Here is a 17,522-nt window from a genome sequence, read left to right as displayed (position 1 = left end):
ACTACACACAGAAAGAAATAATTGTGTAACCAAAGAGGACTTGCTTATTTTCTATAAGAAATATAGATAGTCAAGGTAAGAATAGAATTCTACTGAACATATTTCTGATTATTCAAGTATTTTTTTCACCTTAACCAGGATTTGTTTCTACCTGAAATAAATTAGTTGCATTTCAGAGAGGTAAACTGCCTGATTATTGTGTTATGGCAGTGCAGTTGCACCACAGGGTGTATTTTCTTTACTTGCAGTTTCACTCATATATAATTAAGAAGAAGAAAGCATTTTCTGAAGGGCTAGAGGCATTTTGGTTTTCCTTACATTGCCAGAAGGTAGAAACCTCTGAAGTCATTGTGATGGTACAGACTAGAGATTGAACACTTGTCTGAGCACCCGCCTGTCTGTGACCTTGAGTTGGTCTGGGACCAGCCTCGTGACATTGCAGAGAGTGTCATCTATGGAGTCAGAATCAAATACTGGCCTCTGAGCAGCTCCCAAACCTGATGCAGGTTCAAGAGCTTATTTCCCCTCCATGCATCATTATTCTCTTTTTCCAGGGAGAAAACACAGAACAATGAAGGGTGGCTCTAAGAACACCTGGATCAAAACCCAAACAGTGCATCTGTTCCATGCTTTCATTTTGAATACACTTTTATTGCATTACCATTGGTGTAAATGTATTATGCGAGCTAATGAATGAAAAGGAGGAACTGTGTACCAGAGGTTCTGTTTCAAGGACACAGTTGACTTACATCATTGAGACTAATGGTGTTGGCCGACCTGAGGAGCACATGTTCCAGGTGTCCAAGAGCTTCTGTCCAAATCATTTCCACCAAATCACTGACCTCCGGGCTTAGAGTACTTGAACTTATCTCCTCCTCTAAAAGCAACTGAAATGATAAAATAACACTAGCAAAGCAGTTTTTATGACTGGGTTCATCTGAAACCAAGAGGAGTTGGGGAGATGGCTCACAGGTCTGAAGCATTTGCTTGCATGCAGGAGACTCAGGTTGGATCCCTGACACCTCATGATGCCCTGAGCACCATGGGAGTGATCCCAAGTACCATGCTAGAAGTAGTAACCCTCCAACTGTACAGGTGTGGCCCCAAACAAAATCAAATGAATAAATTTAGTTTATCAACCAGGTGGCAGAGTAGACAAAACCAGTAGATAAAACCATATAGATGGCAGACAGCCATGAGCAAATGTGCAGACACCACAACTTTGGGTGAGCAGCGCCTCGCCAATAGCACAGCCACGCATGGCTGTGAGTCCCTGCAGGAAGAGATGAGGAAAGAAAAAGAAAAAGGAACCTCCTGTTAGGGCAATCTGGTGACTGACACGAAGCATCACACAGAAAGCCTACCGCCTGCAGCTGTTCCGATCCGAACTGCGTGGCTTCTGGCCTGACTCGCGCCATTAACAGGAATCCTTCCTGCCTCAGCTTCTTGATGCAGTTCTCATAGCACTGACTTGCATCTGCAGCAGTTTTCTTCACAAAGGAATGCTTTTCAGCCTGTGGATTACAGGTTGAAGGAAAAGGAAAATGTTAGGTTAAGCGGCAGTGAGTTTTTTTTTTTGCTTTTTTTGGGTCACACCTGGCAATGCACAGGGGTCACTCCTGGCTCTGCACTCAGGAATTACCCCTGGCAGTGCTCAGGGAACCATATGGGATGCTGGGAATCGAACCCTGGTCGGCCACGTGCAAGGCAAACGCCCTACCCACTGTGTTATCGTTCCAGCCCCTCCAGTGACTTCTTAACATTTCAGTCCTTATTAAGGGCTTACTATGTGCCACAGGGTACAAGTACATAAATAAGGAACACCATAAGCCTAAAATATTCCTAATTTTGTAAATCATAATATCTCAAATAAAAGTATTGTCACTGTCACTGTCCTCCCGTTGTTCATAGATTTGCTCGAGCGGGCCCAGTAACGTCTCCATTGGAGACTTTGTTGTTACTGTGTCTGGCATATCGAATACGTCACGGGGAGCTTGCCAGGCTCTGCCTTGCAGGCGAGATACTCTCGGTAGCTTGCCGGGCTCTCCGAGAGGGGCGGAGGAATTGAACTCGGGTCGGCCATGTTGGCTGCGTGCAAGGCAAACGCCCTACCACTTTGCTATCGATATGAGGGCTGGAGCGATAGCACAGTGGTAGGGCGTTCGCCTTACAAGTGGCCAACATGGCCAACCCGAGTTCCATTCCTCTGCTCCTCTCGGAGAGCCCGGCAAGCTCCCGAGAGTATCTCGCCCGCACGGCAGAGCCCTGGCAAGCTCCCCGTGACATATTCGATATGCCAGACACAGTAACAACAAAGTCTCCAATGGAGACGTTACTGGGCCCGCTCGAACAAATCGATGATCAATGGGAGGGCCTTTACCTTACCTTTACCTTAATATCTCAAATAAAAATAGTATGTATACCATTTTTTAAAAAGTAGTTTACATTTTAAATTATATTAATATGTTAAAAAAAACCCTTTTTTCTCTCTTGGAATTTAACCTTTGATGATCTTTCTAGATCTTTCTAAAATCCAGATCCCGGACGAGAACAGTGCAGTCTTCTGCCCCCGCGCCTGGCTGTTCCTTCCCGGGGCCCCTTGGAGGAGAGCGGGTTGAGCTGTTGAGCTTTCCTCCCCGCCCCAACCAGGGCTCCGGCAGCTGAAGACCTCCAGGACCAGCCACCACCATGCTGAGACCACTCTTCGCACACATGAAGGTACTGGCAGAGGGACAAAGACACACGGGTTCCGGGGCCGAGACCTCCAAGCCTACTCGGATTGGAGTCGAGCATCTTCCACCCAGATCCTCCAAATTCCAGTAGGCGGGGGTCACACCCACCACCTGGCTCCCTGGCGCCGTGTAATCCCATCAGCAGCCAAGACTCAGAGACTATAAAATCCAGATCCCGGAACCGCGCGGCCGCGGCCGCCCAACATCTTATCAGAACTTTTTTTTATGACATCTTATTGTCTCATTCCTACTTTGGACAAACTTGCAGGCTATCGAATGTAGCCTGCCCACAGGGCAGAGTCTGGCAAACTCCCCGTGGCGTACCAAATATGCCAAATACCAGTAACAATGATGGGTCTCATTCTCCTAAAGAGCCTTGAATATAATCTCAGGGCTAGGATGAAAGAGACGTTACTGGGGCCTGCTCGAGGCAATTGACGAATAACAGGATGATAAAATGAAATGAAATGATCTTTCTAGATCATTCCCAGGGAACCTAGAATAAGCATGGATGTCAGCTGCCATATTAGGGAAAGCTGCTTGGATAATTGTGACTTCTCATGAGTTAATCGTGTTCAAATAATGAACATACACAGCTGGTAGGAAACCTGAGCTGGAAGGTGACTTAGGAGCATCTTGACCCTTGGGCTGAGGGACAGGTTCTGTGGGGAGGGGAGTGACGCTGAACCCAGCTGGTGGGTCCCCTTCCGTGCTGCGAACCTGGCACACCCAGAGGGGCAAGTGGGAGTCCAGGAGCCTATGTGAGAGTAAAAGCCTCTGACTCAGGTCATCTACATGGCCATTCCCTGGTGGGCTTGCAGCACTGGGATAGAACTCTGGTCAATCTTTCTGAATTTCTGTTTCAGACGTGTCCAAGTTGGACCCAGTGCCCTAGTGTGAAGATGAAAGCGTGTATGGTCTCCCCCCCCTGCCCCACACAGAGCTCACCATCACCTCTGAGTGTCTCTTCCCTCTGGTGATTCTGAGGGGGGAAAGTATTTCCCAGCTCAGAGTCCTGGCTTCTGAGCACACGGCAAGGGTCAGGGGAAGGAGGAAGCAGCTGGCTTTGCCCTGGGCGCACTCAGCCTCAAAGGACAAAGCATGCTTTTTGGCTGCTCAAAACCCGGAGCGTATGACGAGCACACACAGTCACGGGAGGGCTATGGAGAACACACATGGGGCTCACCTTGGGGCCAGGCCCCAGGAGGACCGAGAAGACGGCAAACGCAGCCTCAGTGGGTTCCTGGGCACAGCGCAGCTCTAGGAGTGCAATTCGGAGACAACCCTCTTCCTCCTGCAACATATTAACACCTGCAGCACAGCCGCACACTCCCAAAGCAGAGTGGTACATTAACATCTGCAGCACAGACACTCACACCTGAAGGACAGACAGACATTGACACCCACAGCCTGGGGCGCTAACACTCGCAACAGAGTGAGACATTCAGACCTTCAGCACAACCTCACAGTCAACACCTGGCATAGGTCACTCACAAACGCTGCTCCCAAGAAAATAGTTCATCCAATGACAGTTCAGAAAATACAGAAAGTGTTTAGGAAAAGTTAGTCACTGCAACCATCGAACACCAAAAAAATCATCTCATGTTAAAAATAGCTATTCAGGATATGTATAATTTAAAGAGAGAGAGAATATTGCCAAACAGGAAAAATAATCAGAAGTTATTCAAATTGCTATTATTTTATTTTGAAAGAGAATGACTTACTTTTTCCAAGACGTTATATTTTGCCACTTCAAAAACAGGAAGAAAATGAGGAGTTTCAACATTCTCTGAATGAAACCTGAAATTTTTATTAAAATGTTTACAGTAAAAATCAAATAAAAAGAATTTCAATTCAATCTATTTTTTGTTTTTGGACCACAGGCAATGCTCTGGGGTTTCTTCTAGTTCTACACTCAGGAATTACTCCTGGTGGTGCTTCAGGGACCATTTGGGGTTCCAGGGATTGAACCCTGGTCAGACATGTGCAAAGCTGTGCTATCTGCTGTGCTATGGCTCCAGTCCCCTTTAATTCAATTGTTTTTTGTGGCTCTCCTATTCCTGTAAAAAATGCCAAATCCCTGGTATCTCCTGAGACATTTCAAAAAATAGCCCAAAGGAATGAGCAGATTCCTCCTTTGCATTATCCTGGGGCTCTGATGTAGAATACTGAAGGTTTCCATGGGAGACATGAGGCAGGAAGCAGAGTGGAGGGAAGAGAAACTGCCAACCAGGGCCCTGGCAGAGCGTCCACTTTCCAGGGGTGATCAGTGCCTCCGAACTTCCCCCCCCCCCCCCGCCAGTCCCACAAGCCTGTGGAGCTATAGAATAGCACGTAGGGTGTTTGCCTTGCACATGACCAAGCTGGGTTCGATCTGGCATCCCATTGGTCCCTGAGTCTGCCAGGAGTGATTCCTGAGCACAGAGCCAGGAGTAAACCTTGAGCACTACCGGGTGTGGTCCCCAAACCAAAAAACAACAACAAAAAGAGTAAGATCAACTATATAGTGATGAATGGAATTAGGCTTTCAGATGCACATAAAAACTCTGGTTTACAACAATGTACACCTGAAATTTATATGTTAGCATGCAGTATTTTTAACTTGAATTTTTAAAAAAATTAAAGAAGTAGATTACGGAGTGAATTCTTCAATGTTTTCCTCTTCTGAAGAACTGTCCAGGGGTAGATCATCTATTTTCTCTTCTAGAATTAAAACAAACAAGACACTTGTTTATTACTCAAAACTTTATTAAAATGAATGAAACAACAAATCTCAGAATGACGATTTTTTAACACAAGCCACATTTGCCACACTATTCTATTTTAAAGCATTTTTAATTAGGTATAGTTATTAGTAATCTTAGCAAATACTTTTTCATTGTCTTTTTTTTGGGCAGGGAGGCTGTACTTGGCAGTGCTTCGGGTGTATTCCTGACTCTGTAGTCAGGGTCACTCCTGGCAGCACTCAGGGGAGGACACAGAATGCTGGGGATCCAAGTCAGGTTGGACGCGTGCAAGGCAAGTGTTCATTGTTATATCTCTCTGGCCCTTAAGGACAGTACATTTGGGAAAGAGAAATATAGGTAAAAAGATATTAAGATCATATTATACCTCTTTTTTGATAGGCATGTGAGAATTTTAATGCAATATATATTTTTAAATGGTATTTTTCTCATGTGAAGATTATGTGAGAACAGTTGTGAGATGTCCTTCTAACATACTATAGAATAATAATGAGTTCTTGACTAAAATGTCACAAAGGAACTTGTCGTATTCTCAGTTAGAAGAGAGAAATTCAAGGACTCTTCTGTGTAGCCAGTTTCTTCATATCTTTTTTACAGTGGAATTATAATCTATAGCATGATAAAATATGGAAGGATTTTTAATGCTATGATTTTGCTCATTATATTTATGCTATCAAGATTTTAAATATTAAATTCTGAAGGTGGTTATTCTGTTTTGGTTTTTGTTAGCTTGGGGGACATACTGGCTATATTCAGGGGTGATTCCTGACTCTGCACTCAGGGATTATACCTGACGGTACTTGGGGGACCATATGGGATGCCAGGGATGGAACCCAGTTGGCAAGAGCCCTAGGCAAGCACCCTACCTGCTTTACTATCTTTGTAACCTCGATGACTATTATTCTAAATGTAGCTGAATTTAGAAATTCAGAATGCTTTCCATGTAAAAGATGTATACTATCTTTGCTTATTTTGTTTCAATTATCATGTTCTGTGAGAAGGAAAAACTTGATGACATTTGTTTTAAAGAAGCTGTACCACACCAAAAACATTTGTTATGACACCTGATATATCTTACTACAAAGGAGTAGTTATCAGAACTACCTGGCTTGTTTGTTTTCATTTGTTTTTGGGTCATATTCAGCAGTGTTCAGGAGCTACTCCCTACTGGGTACTCAGGGGTTGCTCCTGGCAATGCTAAGGGTCTGATGCCAGGATCAATATTTATTTACTTACTTATTATTTATTTATCTGTGCTTTTTGGGGGGTCACATCTGGTGATGCACAGGGGCTACTCCTGGTTCGCACTCAGGAATTACTCCTGGCGGTGCTTGGGAGGACCATATGGGATGCTGGGAATCGAACCAGGGTCAGCTGCGTGCAAGGCAAACACCCTACCCACTGTGCTATCGCTCCAGCCCCTGAAAGAATTTTTAAACATAAAGTTTCATTCCCTCTGCTTAAAATTACATATCACATTTTATGAGATTATCAGTTTTCATAATTAGCTTGAACTGACCACACTAGACTGAATATTAAAAAATCTCTTTTTATTGTTAGTCTTTGTCCTTTACCATTTTGCAGCCCAGTTTTTCAGAGTAAGAGGCTTATTTTTATAGTATATCTAGACAATCCTTTGAAATATCTGACACATCCAAATACTTCACCCTAGGAATATACTAAGTGCCCAATCTGAAATACCAGAACTCATGGTCACTTCTTCAGGAGTTTGTGTGTCTTTTTGTAGCTGGTTAGGATCATAATTCTTCACGTCCAAAAGCCTCCTTTCTCTGACAGATTCCCACACAAAATCAGGGCTCGTAATGTGCATGTGGTTCTTCAGGGTGGACTTCAGGAAGTGCTGACTAAGGACATCCATGCAGTCCACGATGACATGTGTGCACTAAGATGAAAGAATAATTAATTCTGCTTTAGTAAGAAACAAATTTAAATCATTTGTTTTTGTGCTATAATTTTCACTGTGTTTGAAGACAATAGGTAACAACTTCTCTCAGATTTCTAAAAATGGAAAACAGCATCTTGTCCTGTCCCATACAAGTTAAAGAAATCAGTAGTTTTAAAGAGTGGGGTGATGGGGCATCATGACAGACAAATTTAACCAAGCAGCATTTTCCAAATTTTCACTACTATAAACAATAGGGACCATGTATCTTCATGTACACACCTTCAAATGTGTTTATTTCCTTACGAAAGTGAGAGATTCAAAGAGTATTCATTATTTATTTAAAATTTTAATGTTCATTTGTTTTGAATAGAAATAACAGAAATAGAATAGAAATAGAATAATGGAAACAGACAGAATAAAGCACTGTAGAATACGTAAAAAGCAAAAAGTGCTTTTATTAAAATTTATTCTCTGCCACTGTTCTCAACTCTTTTTTCCAGACGCTCCTGTGATTTTTTTCCTCACACATCCCTCAGAACTATTTTAACACTGGTAAAACACATATAAGAACACTAACCACTTTTGCATACCACAAATGGCAGCATACTAAACACATTTTGGGTTTTTGGGGAGGGCAGAAGTGGGGGCACATCACTGTGCTCAGGGTTTACTCTCGACTTTGTGATCAGGGATCCCTCCTGGGAGTGCTGAGGGGATAATGTGCAGTGCTGGAGATCAAACCCAGGTTGGCTTCCACAAAGCAAAGCAGTTTATCTCCTGTATTGTCTCTCTGGTGCTATATGCTGGGTGATCGTTCCTTATCATTGCCTATTGCACTTCCTAATAGCTATTGTGCACATTTCAAATGTGTATAGTCACTGGCAAAACAAAGAAAAGATTGTGCTTGCAACATGTGAGAGTCTCAAAAACAGAGAGACCAGGTTCACATTCTCTACCCAGAAAATCAAGTGAGCAATTACTACAGGCAAGAATTATTCCTCCACCCACAGAAACAATGAGAGAGATAAGTGAGGGTGCGGTTCTGCATAGCAAAATTCGTATACAAGTCTGTTTTAATGGGAGGTAGACAGGGATTTCTATTTCTGATATACATAGGCAAGGCAGAGAGAATGTTTTGATTCATTCTGAATCATTCTGATCAGAATTGATTTATTCTGATATAAATAGGCAGAGCAGAGAGGAGCTGACCTTCTGAGGGAGCCGAACATGCTTACTGGACTAAATCAAACTGGTGTACAAGCTAGCACAAAGCTCTTTCCCTGGTTCCCTACAAGTCACACAGGCATATGTCACTTGAGTGCTGCCACTTCAGTGAGTGACAAGATTTGTGAGAAATGTGGGAGTTTTGCACTTTAACTTTTCTCCTTTGAAAACAGATTTGGCTAGTGGGAAATTATTTCTGTTTCTAACGCCTGCTGGACTAGAATGCTACCAGACACTCAGGACTCTGCCACGGCTCACAGGCACAAGGAGAAGATGGGCTTTTCTCTCTATTCTCGCATTGTCACAGTTCATGCCCCTTAATGCATGCTGTTTGTCATAGCAGGAATTTGCAAATACCTGAGAGTTTAGTGAAAGGGAAAAATTGCCACCATTTTCCTTGATGTCGGTTTGTAGCTTTTTCTTTTGGTCACGGGATAGGTGTTTTACTTTCAGACAGAAGGTACAATTTGCGAAGATTCCCACAGTCATCCTGCAGAGGTGAGGGAAAGGATGCTTCAAGTTGAGTTTGTAAGTGACAGTGCACTGAAATGCATGAAATGGAAAGTTAGCATCGTTCTTGGTGCTAATTCTCCAGACACAACCCACTGGGGGCCGCTATCAACAAGAGGCTCCAGGATGTGGTATTCTAGGGATACCTGCCCCCGCCCCCGGCTCGGGCTCTCCAGGGCAACACAGGGATACTCTGGAGGTCTGTGGTGCCAGGGTAAGACCCAGGTCAGGCACCTCAAACCCTTTTACTGGCACCTTGACCAAATGGGTAGAGAAACACTGTATGCCTAAAATCCAATCATAAATAACTTTGTAATTTCACGGTGACTAAAACTTCTTAATTTTTTAAAATACCCAAACTGAGAAAAAATTCCAATAATTCTACCCAAAATTGGGGACAGGAGATAAACAGAGACGTCCCCAAACAAAACATACACATGCCAGTAGGCATATTAAAACATACTCAGGGTCACTTATTAGGTACAAATGCAGATAAAAACAAGTGAGAATGGCATATACCAAAAAGTCTGGAAAGAGCCAATGTTGGCGGGGAGAGAGGAACCCTCATTCACTGTTGGTGGGAATAGTCTCTGGTTTAATCTCTATGAGAAGCAACATGAAAATTTCAGAAAACATAAGAACAAAGGGGCTGGAGAGATAGATAGTACAGTAGGGAGGGTGCTCTCCTTGTACGGTGTTGGGCCCGGTTCAATCCCTTGCACCCCAGACGGACTCCCAAGCAATGCCAGAAGTGACCCCTGAGCTTAGATTCAGGAGCATACCCTGAGCCCTGCCAGGTGTGGCAAAAAAGCAAACAAACAAAAATTAAGAATAGAACCAACTATCATATGAACCAGAGATAACTGCACTTCAGCATCTCAAACAAAAACACTTATTCAAAAGGATACATGCATACATATATATTCACAAATATATACATATTCACTATACACTTATCATAGTAGACAAAATATGGTAACAACCCCTATGTCAACTATGGATGAATGGATCAAGAAACTAAGGTAACGGGGGTATGGTGCCACCAGCAGGTCAATCTGTACCTGTGAGGCGAGTGCATCAGCAGCCTCTTGGCGCCTTCAGACTTCCAGATACCCCAAAATTGCTGCTGTGCCTTTAGCCAGACCCCAAAAACTTGGGGCAAACTTTACCAAGAAGGTAAATGGCCAAAAGTTAGGTATGTGGGAGACACACCCACAAACCACCTCTGGCTCAGATATATAATTGAAGGCAAGGCCTCTCTGGCTCCTGATTGAACTGCTTAACAGCCATGATCCCTGAGACTCAGAAACAAATCTTGAAACCCAGCGGCTTTTGGCAGAAATGCGTATGGACTGCGCAGTAGGTTACTGTTGCCGGGCCACCCCAGGGGGAAAAGGGTGCTGTCCCTCCGTCTGCTCCCCCTTGGTGGCTTGGTGGCTGCCATCTGCCAGAGCCTGTTGGACAGTCAGGTTTGGGCCTGCAGTGACGAGACGCACGGTGCCTCACGGGATGGGGGTGGAGCCGGCCCTTTCCTCCCCGTCCCAACGAGACCCCAATTCACTGCCCACGAACGGCCTCTCTGGCTCCTGATCAGGCTGCTTAATGGCCATGATCCTAGAGACTGAGAAACAAATCTCGAAACCCAGCAGCTTTTGGCAGAAATGCGTCTGGACCCCTCAGTAGGTTACTGTCGCTGAGCCACCCAGGGGAAAAGGGTGCTGTCCCTCCACCTGCTCCCCCTTGAAGGCCTGGTGGCTGCCATCTTCCAGAGGCCATTAGACAGTCAGGTTTGGGCCTGCAGTGACTAGACACACGGTGCCTCACGGGATGGGGGTGGAGCCAGCCCTTTCCTCCCCATCCCAACGAGACCTCGAGTCACCACCCAAGAATGGCCTCTCTGGCTCCTGATCAAGCTGTTTAATGGCCATGATCCCAGAGACTCAGGAACAAATCTCAGAACCTAGCAGGTTTTGGCAAGAAATTCTTCCAGATTCAATTGTTGAAATTTTAGAATTTCAAAATTGTGTGGCCACTACTGCAGCCACGCGGTATCATATGTTATTCATAACCAGTAATAGAAAACAAATTGTCTACTGTTGCCTTTTCAGCACATCTGAGTGTTGGGGTAAAATCCCAAATAATAATGGTGGGTGTGGTGTCAAAATGTTGAGTGTAATCAAAGTATAGAGAGTAATTTGGAAATCATCTGCCCCACAGGTAGGGGGAGGGTGTGGGATGGGGGTATACTGGGGACTTTGGTGGTGGATAGTGAGCACTGGTGAAGGTACGGGTGTTTCATTGTATGACCCAGACTCAAACCCAAAAGCTCTGTAACTGCTCTCACGGTGATTCAATAAATAAAGTTGTAAAAAATGGAAAAAAAAAAGTAAGGCAGAGTTCATGCACAATTCAATCAGCCTTATCAGTGGCTGAATAAATATCAGCACTCCTACATAAAAAATTTTAAAAAAAAGAAAAAGAAAGAAACTAAGGTAAATACATCCAATGGAATATCATGCAGCTGTGAGAAAATTTTCCAATTTGCTGCTATGTGGACGCAACCAGGGGGGATCATGCTGAGTTAAGTCAGTTAGAAGAAGAGGGACTGACAGAACAATCCCTCTCAGAAGTGAGTTATAAAGAAATATAGTAAAGGAGCAACAAATGGCCAAAGGCAACACATTAGAGAGTTGGTCACAGAACTGATTTTTCCCTGGGGAGAGCAGTGGGAGGGGTTCCTGGGACACTGTGTAGGGATGTGGCACTACAGTGGTGGGTGTAGTTTTGGAACAATGTGTGTATAAAATTATCATCTACAGTACTGTAAATCACAGTACCTCAATAAATAATGGGGGAATTGCATTTGCGGTTAAATTTGAATGTCCCCTCTCTTTGGGAGGTGGAGAGTATTTGAGCCATTTCCAGCAGTGCTCAGGGTTTGCTTCTGGCTCTGTGCTCACAGATCACTCCTGGGAGGGCTCAGGGGACCAAATGCAGTTCAAGGAAGCGAACCAGGCTGGTTGCACACTGTCAGGTGTGGCCAAAAAAGCAAACAAACAAAAAGTGAGAATAGAATCAAGTATCCTAAGCCCTGTATTATCTCTCCAGCCTCTAAAATTCAAGTTCTGATCCTGACTCCTGGCCTGGTCTTTCTCACCCACCTTATCTTGCACTTCCCTCCCATTTGCCTTTGCCACACTGTCTTTTCCTTCAACAAGCAAAGAAAACAACCATACATTTTGGACTGGAAATGAAATACGAGGGTAAGGCCTTGCGTGCATGTGGCGGGCCCTGGTTCAATCCCCTACAACATACTGCCTGATGTGTCCCAATCTCCCCTCCAATCCCTTCCCCAAACAGGCATGTTCCCTGCTACCTGGCACATGTGTTCCTTCTCCCTAGAGCCCTTCTCTTTCTCCAACCCACATTTGTAAACAAAAGGCCAAGTTGTAGTAGAACCTGTCCAGCAAAGAGGGTTTCCCATTCTTTTCTTATGAAGTCTAGCTGATGAAGTTTCTTGATTTAACTCTGCCCTCCATAATATTAACATTTACTTTTTGTTGATTGCATTTTATATTCAAATGGTTATTTAGCATTTGCTTCCATCTGGGAGTGATAATGACTTGTGTGAAGGTTTTCGACCATGCTATTTAAATTAGTCTATCTTGCTCTTACACTTTGAAATTAGAAACAAAACAAAACAAAAACGGGTGCTTGCCTTGCATGGGCTGACCAGAGTTCAATCCCTGACATCCATATGGTCCTCTGAACCTTACCAGGAGTGATTTCTGAGTGCAGTCAGGAGTAAGCCCTAAGCATTGCTGGATGTGAATCACCACCACCCCGCCCCACCTACCCCTCCCCCCAGAAAAAAAAGTAGTTCACCTTAGAGGACGCCATAGCACAGCGGGTAGGGCTTTTGCCTTGTACCCAGGTTCGATTCCTCCACCCCTCTCGGAGAGCCCGGCAAGCTATGGAGAGTATCTCACCCCCAGGGCAGAGCCTGGCAAACTATCTGTGATGTATTCGACAATATGCCAAACAAGTGTCACAATGGAGATGTTTCTGGGCCCACTCGAACAAACTGATGAACAATGGGAGGACAGTGACAGTGAGTCACCTTAGAATTCTTCTTTTTTTTGTTGTTGTTTTTGGGTCACACCTGACAATGCACAGGAGTTACTCCTGACTCATGCACTCAGGAACTACTCGTAATGGTGCTCGGGGGATCATATGGGATGCTGAGAATTGAACCCGGGTCAGCCAGCCCCCTCACCTTAGAATTCTAAAAAATCTAGAACTGTATCTTATCAGCAAAACTCAAAATCTAAATATTACATTAATATTTTGTTTTGTTTTTCTTTTTATTCTAACTTTCTTTTTCTTTTTGGAGGGGCAGGGGCAGTGGCTTTACCTGGCAGTGCTCAGGGCTTACTCATGGAGGGAACTGGGGGACTCTATGGAGTGCCAAGGATGGAACTCACAGCCCCTTGCAAGGCTTTACCTGCTGGAAAGCCCTGGAAAGCACTCTCCAGCCCTGACCTAGGATTTTATTCCTAGTACATATATATTGTAATGCACTATACTGTCAAACTTGAAATCATTCTATACTCACAATAGTTGTCATGCATTTTATTTCACCATTTTATCCTTAAGCAATCCTGAAAAACATTTTTTTCACAGAGGTGAAGGGGTTCAGAAAAAAAATCCTTTGAGGTGAAGTCAGGGTAAGAACCAGGTGATTTCAGAGGCAAAGTTTACATTTCCTTTCTTCACCTAGAAGTATTTGTGTTAGGGCTCTTGACAGAAATGAGAGTCATTACCAGAAGGAAATTTTGATGACATACCTGATGCTATGGCAACCATTTACTTACCAGGCTGTAGTGATATTACAAGGATTAAGGCACTTGCCTGCATACAGAAAATTTTTCATCCTTACAGTGACTATGATCTATTACTTTTTTTGTTGGGAAAATTTTTAATTACTTTTAAATTATGGTATCTAGAATACAACAGTGATGTTGTGTTCTTTATATCTTTGTTTGCACCTTTATATCTTTGTTTGCAGTTCCAGCATCTGTCTTAAAAACCGTAACAAAGTCATGAACAATACTGTCAGTGTAACTGGGGTGGTGGTGGAGAGTGGGGAGGTAGGGGATTGTTTTTTTAGCCACACCCAATGCTCTGTGCTCAGGAATCACCCCTGGCAGTGCTCATGGGACCACATGGGGTACCAGTGACCAACAGAACCCGAGTTGTTCATATGCAAGGCAAATACCTCATCCCCTGTACATTTCTCTGGCCCCTGTGTCTGTATAATTTTTATTCTTAGTAAATTAGATTACTTTTCAGTTTTAGCTTAAGTTATATAATTTTTTTAGTTTTGCTTAAATTTCCTGATTAGATTTTCTAACACACTAAGAAATATTATTTGTCTTTCTAAAAGTAGCCTCTCTCCCCCAAAGTAAATCAACCATTATGAAAAAATTTAAGCAACAGCTATTGTGATAAAAATCTTCAAGATAATTATGGTGGTACACAACTTAGTTCATTTATCTATAATAAATCAATCATTCAGTTGTACAATTGAAACGGATAGATTTAAAGGCAAGTAAATGACACCAAGAAAGTTGTTTATGTGTGTTCTGGTTTGCTTTTAACCACAGTCAGAGTTGCTCAGGGGTTATTTCTGGCCATGGTCTGCATGTGGCCTTTAAGTCAACCATCCAGAAATGATCCTACTATTAATAATTTGATATCTCTGTTACTTTCTTGTATTATCTTTAATGAACTGTTTTTCTAAAATAGAATTCTTCAATATTCCATTTTTCATTTTATAGGCAGTCTCTCTTATCTAAGTTTCAACTTTCCCAATGTCACTTACTATCCTTTAATATATTTGGGTAACTGGGGCTGGAGTAATAGCACAGTGGATAGGGAGTTTGCCTTGCACGCGGCCAACCAGGGATCAAATCCCAGCATCCCACATGGTCCCCCGAGTACTGCCAGGAGTAATTCCTGAGTGCATGAGCCAGGAGTAATCCCTGTGCATTGCTGGGGGTGACCCAAAAAGAAAAAAAAATTGAGTAACTATATAAGTTTTGCATTATTTAACTTTTCCCCAAGTCATTAAATATTTGGTTATTATTATAAATACACTTCAAGTAAAGTGGGTCTTTGTTGTTGTTTTGTTTTGGGGTCACACCCAGCGGTGCTCAGGGCTTACTCCTGGCTCTGCACTCAGAGATCACTCCTGGGGGGGCTGAGGGGATCAGATGAGGATTGAATCTGGGTAGGCAGCTTACAATGAAACAATGCTGTACCACTGCTGTGGCCTTCAAGTCAAAAAGAGAGGGAGGGAGGAAGCGAAGGGGGGAGGAGGGAGGGAGGCACAGAGAGAGGAAAGAGAGGAGGGTGTTAAGGGGCATGCCTTGCACACCGCATGGATCTCTGTAAGCCTCCAAACCAAAATAATAAGTTGACGGGTACATTTTCTGTCCAACAATTGTTCTGTTTCTGTTTTGGGGCCACGATTACCTGATACTCGGGGAACTCTACATTCGCACCCGGGTCTCCTGCTCATCTCTCCGACCTCCTCTGACCATTCTCATACCGATGTTAAGTGTACGGCAGATACAAACGTTCTGAGCGCGACGCAAAGGGCAAAGGCGTTCCCAGGGTCGCTGTGGCCTGGCCAGCCTCAGGACAGCGACGCTGATTCTGGAGCGTGGCCTGCCCCGAAAGCCCCGGTGGACAGCGCACTCGGCCGGCCTGGGTCCCTCACGCTGCCGGGGTTCGAGCCCACCACGCCACGGGCACACAGGGAACGGCCGGCCCGGATCCCACTCGGTCCACAGCTCCCCTAAGCTCGGGCGGGGCCACACAGTCCGGGCGGGCAGGCAGGCTTCCGCACGCGCACGCCGCTCCCTGCACCCTGCACTGCCTGGACTCCTGCGCCCCGGCTCCTCCCCTCAGACCAAGGCGGGGAGCGCCGTACCCAGGGCTGAAGGAAGTGAGTCACCAGAATCCACCGATTCCCAGTCTGGCCTTCAGCAAGTGACTGGACACTGGTACACGGAGTTCCCACCGGGTCGGGTTTCTGTCCCAGGCTAATCACCAAAGCATGTGTGCGCGACTGTGCGCGTGTGTATGCATGCATATTCATGTGTGCGCGAGTGTGCGCGTGTATATGCCTGTGTATTCATGTGTGCGCGTATGTGTGCGTGTATATGCGTGTGTATTCGTGTGTGCGCGCGTGCATGTATGCGTCCGTGTGTGAGTGTGTGTGTGTGTGTCTGTGTGTGTGTGTGTGTGCAAAACCGATTTTCGAAACCCGATTTTCAGGAGGCAGATGGGCTCTCCTCTCCCCACTCTCCTAATTCCTCAATGAAACGATTTCACTTTGGGACGAAGCCCCGGTTTTTGGCATCTTAGAAACAAAAAACAATCGAGGCCTCTGCAACCTGTTCCCCAGTGCGCGGTGGCGCGGAGGTCTCGGAGTGTGGGCGCGACTCCCGGGCCCCTGCGCCCCCTCTCCCGGGCCCGAGCGAGGCGTCGCCCAGGCCCTCCGGGCCCCGGGCGCTCGGAGAGGCGGCTCCCGCACGACGCGCCCCTGGGCGAGGACAGGCTGAGCCGCGACAGGTCGGGGTCCCAATGTGCCCACGCACCTGGCAGACGACTCGGCCGCTGGAACAGCTGCCGGCGCTGCGGGTGACGATCCCGGCTGTTGGCGCGGCAAGTGATGGTCCCGGCCGTGGGTGCGGCGGGTGGCGGTCCCGGCTATGGGCGCTGCGGGTGACGGTCCCGGCTCGGGGCGCTGCGGGTGACGGTCCTGGCTCCCGCCTCCTCCCGGAGGCCCTCCCGGGTTGCCCTTTCCGAGCCCGGATCCCGACTCCCCTCCGCGCCCTTCCGGGTTCCGGGCTGACCCTTCTGCTGGGCGGAACCGGCTCCGCCCGCCCGCAGGCCCTGGCACCCTCGTCCGCACCGGAACCGCGCACCGGGCGCAGCTGGGCGGGGACGCGGGTCCCCGCCGGAGTCAGCCGCGGGCTGGGGACGCGCGCGGAGGGCGGGGAGATGGTGCCCGCCGCCGGGAGACGGCGCGTCTCGGGGGGACTGGGGGGGACCAAGAGTCTCAGCTGTTTGACAGCGAAGGCCACTAGTGAAACACAAGCCGTCACTTTCACTCGAGTCTGGCACCAAGAAGTTGAGGGAGTGGGGCAGCAGCTGCGCGCGGCCCCTGGACCGTGGCCGGTCCGTCGCCTCCTCCACCCCCACCGCTCACTGCTGGGCAAACCCAGATCTGAAAACAAAGGTCAAAGCTTCGTCACGCTGACACCCTGCTTAGTACCCGCTGTGCTTTTCTGTTTACCGTAGGTGAGTCAGATCACCGGGTATCCCCTCAGTGCC

General features: G+C 46.0%; 1 protein-coding gene across 1 annotated transcript in view; it reads right to left on the bottom strand.

The window, feature by feature from the left end:
- PARP4 (poly(ADP-ribose) polymerase family member 4) overlaps window positions 1-16,995 on the bottom strand; it is a 96,675-nt gene extending 79,680 nt beyond the window's left edge. Inside the window, exons 1-8 of the mRNA XM_056132957.1 lie at window positions 16,784-16,995; window positions 8,964-9,096; window positions 7,178-7,379; window positions 5,369-5,435; window positions 4,457-4,532; window positions 3,919-4,026; window positions 1,365-1,514; window positions 750-887 (exon numbers count right to left, since the gene is read on the bottom strand). Coding sequence (XP_055988932.1) covers window positions 750-887; window positions 1,365-1,514; window positions 3,919-4,026; window positions 4,457-4,532; window positions 5,369-5,435; window positions 7,178-7,379; window positions 8,964-9,095 — 873 coding nt within the window. The 5' untranslated portion in view covers window position 9,096; window positions 16,784-16,995. The remainder of the gene's footprint in view (window positions 1-749; window positions 888-1,364; window positions 1,515-3,918; window positions 4,027-4,456; window positions 4,533-5,368; window positions 5,436-7,177; window positions 7,380-8,963; window positions 9,097-16,783) is intronic.
- Window positions 16,996-17,522: the final 527 nt, after the last annotated feature.

Source organism: Sorex fumeus, unplaced genomic scaffold (assembly GCF_029834395.1).
Source record: "Sorex fumeus unplaced genomic scaffold, SorFum_2.1 ptg000095l, whole genome shotgun sequence".
Taxonomy (NCBI): Eukaryota; Metazoa; Chordata; class Mammalia; order Eulipotyphla; family Soricidae; genus Sorex; species Sorex fumeus.
This window is presented reverse-complemented; position numbering and strand designations above follow the sequence as displayed.